A 1,991-nucleotide genomic window follows, 5' to 3' on the forward strand; every position below is an offset into this window, starting at 1 on the left:
CTACACCAACGCACACGTTACGTTCCACTAATAGGAAGCGCACCTTCCAAGAGACAGTGGCTGAATCTGCCAAAGTCCAAGCAGAAGCCGCTAAAGTGCAGGCTGAGACTGCAAAAAAAATGGCAGAGCCATCAATGCTGCAGGTGGATGCCACAAACAAATTAACTGCTGCAGTGGAACGCCAATCTGCAATTTTTTAAAAATTTTTGGAGTACTTCCGGATTTAATTTTCATACCACTATTGTGAGAGTATTGAAGTGATATCTTGTTTTTTTTTTGTGTAAATATTTTTTAGATTTAAGTGTGAATTGATATTTTGTTGCATTTACTTAGTTTATATGTAGATTTAGGATTTAAGACTGAAAAGATATTTTGTTGAATTTTTATGTAAATATTTTATTAATTTTAAGGCAATGGAATTTTGCTGGTGTACCTGAAATCTAGACACACATACTTTATAATAAAACTGCGTTTATAACAAACTCTCTGCTATTCTCATTCTAATAAGGGCAGCTGTATTCGAAATGTTACTGTTTTCAAATTCTTCTTCGTAACTAACAAGATTCTCCATATCTGGGCTCTCCAATGGAATTTGATGTTTGAAAAATATGCAAACGTTATGAATAACACAGCACACATTTACAATTTGTGTAACTTTTTCTGGTGAATAGTGTAGCCCTCTCGAGCCAATTATACATCGAAATCGGTTTTTCACCGAAACATCTCTCAATTACATTACGAGCTTTCGAGTGCTTTGTGTTGTAAATTCGTTGCATTTCATCGGCTGCGCTTCTGAATGGCGTCATCAAGTATGGCTGCAAGGGGTAACAAGAATCACCTACACAAATTTTCATTGTCAGTAATAGTTTTATAGCCTTTTTAAGTTTTAAAACTTACCGAGTAGCCATGTGTTGGTTTTTCCATTGTTAGAATCAGATTTTAGCTCCTGTTCTGCGTGACTCACATTCCAAACAAATGAATCATGATTCGCCCCTGGATGCCTAGCGTTAACAAATGTGATTACCATGTTGTGATCCCATATCTGTAAGGAAACTTAGTTTGTGTATATGTATACTTGTAAAGATACTAAATCATTAACCTACCGCCATTACATTAAAACTGTAAAAACCCTTGCGGTTGAGGTATAAATGGTGGTTGTTACTTCCGGGCGACTTAATACGAACGTGTGTTCCATCAACACAACCGATAACCCCAGGTATTCCGTATTTCTCAAAGAAATATTCTTTAACTGGAAAGAAATATATTTTAATTTACATGTTTTCAACAATTTTTATGAGCTTGAGGCCGTTTTTAGTGAAAACTTATTGCGGAAAAGCAACAATAATTTGAAAAAATGGTAGAAGTGATAGCTATTTCGGAAATCACCACATTTCCTCATCAGACTTCTTTCAGTAGGATTCGAACCGACGATCACCACTGACTCAGCCAGTTGCCTACGCACTGTGCTAAGTTTTCCTTGTTGATTATTGTTGCCTATTTCCACTATTTCACTTTGCTAAGCCAACTACAATCAAGCGCAGCTATTCCACTGCAATTCACTTGATCATGTGGTTGTTGGTTTTGTTGGTTTTTTTTTAATATTTCTATTATTAGAATGTTTAACTTTTAGGTGTGCTCGTCCTTAAATTATTTGGTTTTGTTATTTTATGGCCTTATAACAATTATGTTCAACAATTTTTATGAGCTTGAGGCTGTTTTTAGTGAAAACTTATTGTGGAAAAGCAACAATAATTTGAAAAAATGGTAGAAGTGATAGGTATTTCGGAAATCACCACATTTCCTCATCAGACTTCTTTCATTAGGATTCGAACCGACGATCACCACTGACTCAGCCAGTTGCCTACGCACTGTGTTAAGTTTGCCTTGCTGATTCTTGTTGCTTATTTCCACTATTTCACTTTGCTAAGCCAACTACAATCAAGCGCAGCTATTCCGCTGCAATTCACTTGATCATGTGGTTGTTGGTTTTT

At 35.9% G+C, this 1,991-nt stretch overlaps 1 protein-coding gene across 1 annotated transcript; it reads right to left on the reverse strand.

Annotated features, from left to right (window-relative positions):
* Positions 1 to 268: 268 nt before the first annotated feature.
* Positions 269 to 1,306, reverse strand: LOC118752999 (putative nuclease HARBI1). The gene is made up of 3 exons (XM_036487847.1): positions 1,104 to 1,306; positions 898 to 1,042; positions 269 to 838 (listed from the first exon to the last, which is right to left on the reverse strand). Exons 1-3 carry the CDS (start codon positions 1,107 to 1,109, stop codon positions 618 to 620), a joined length of 372 nt encoding a protein of 123 aa, XP_036343740.1. The 5' UTR covers positions 1,110 to 1,306; the 3' UTR covers positions 269 to 617.
* Positions 1,307 to 1,991: the final 685 nt, after the last annotated feature.

This window comes from Rhagoletis pomonella, unplaced genomic scaffold, assembly GCF_013731165.1.
Source record: "Rhagoletis pomonella isolate Grant_MI unplaced genomic scaffold, Rhpom_1.0 Rhpom_scaffold_02032, whole genome shotgun sequence".
In the NCBI taxonomy this organism is placed as follows: Eukaryota; Metazoa; Arthropoda; class Insecta; order Diptera; family Tephritidae; genus Rhagoletis; species Rhagoletis pomonella.

What these genes read in the sequence shown, in the direction of transcription:
- LOC118752999 (XM_036487847.1), bottom strand. An exon ending in AACCAACACATGGCTACTCG is followed by an intron (nt 839 to 897) that starts GTAAGTTTTAAA and finishes AAATTTGTGTAG; the next exon opens with GTGATTCTTGTTACCCCTTG.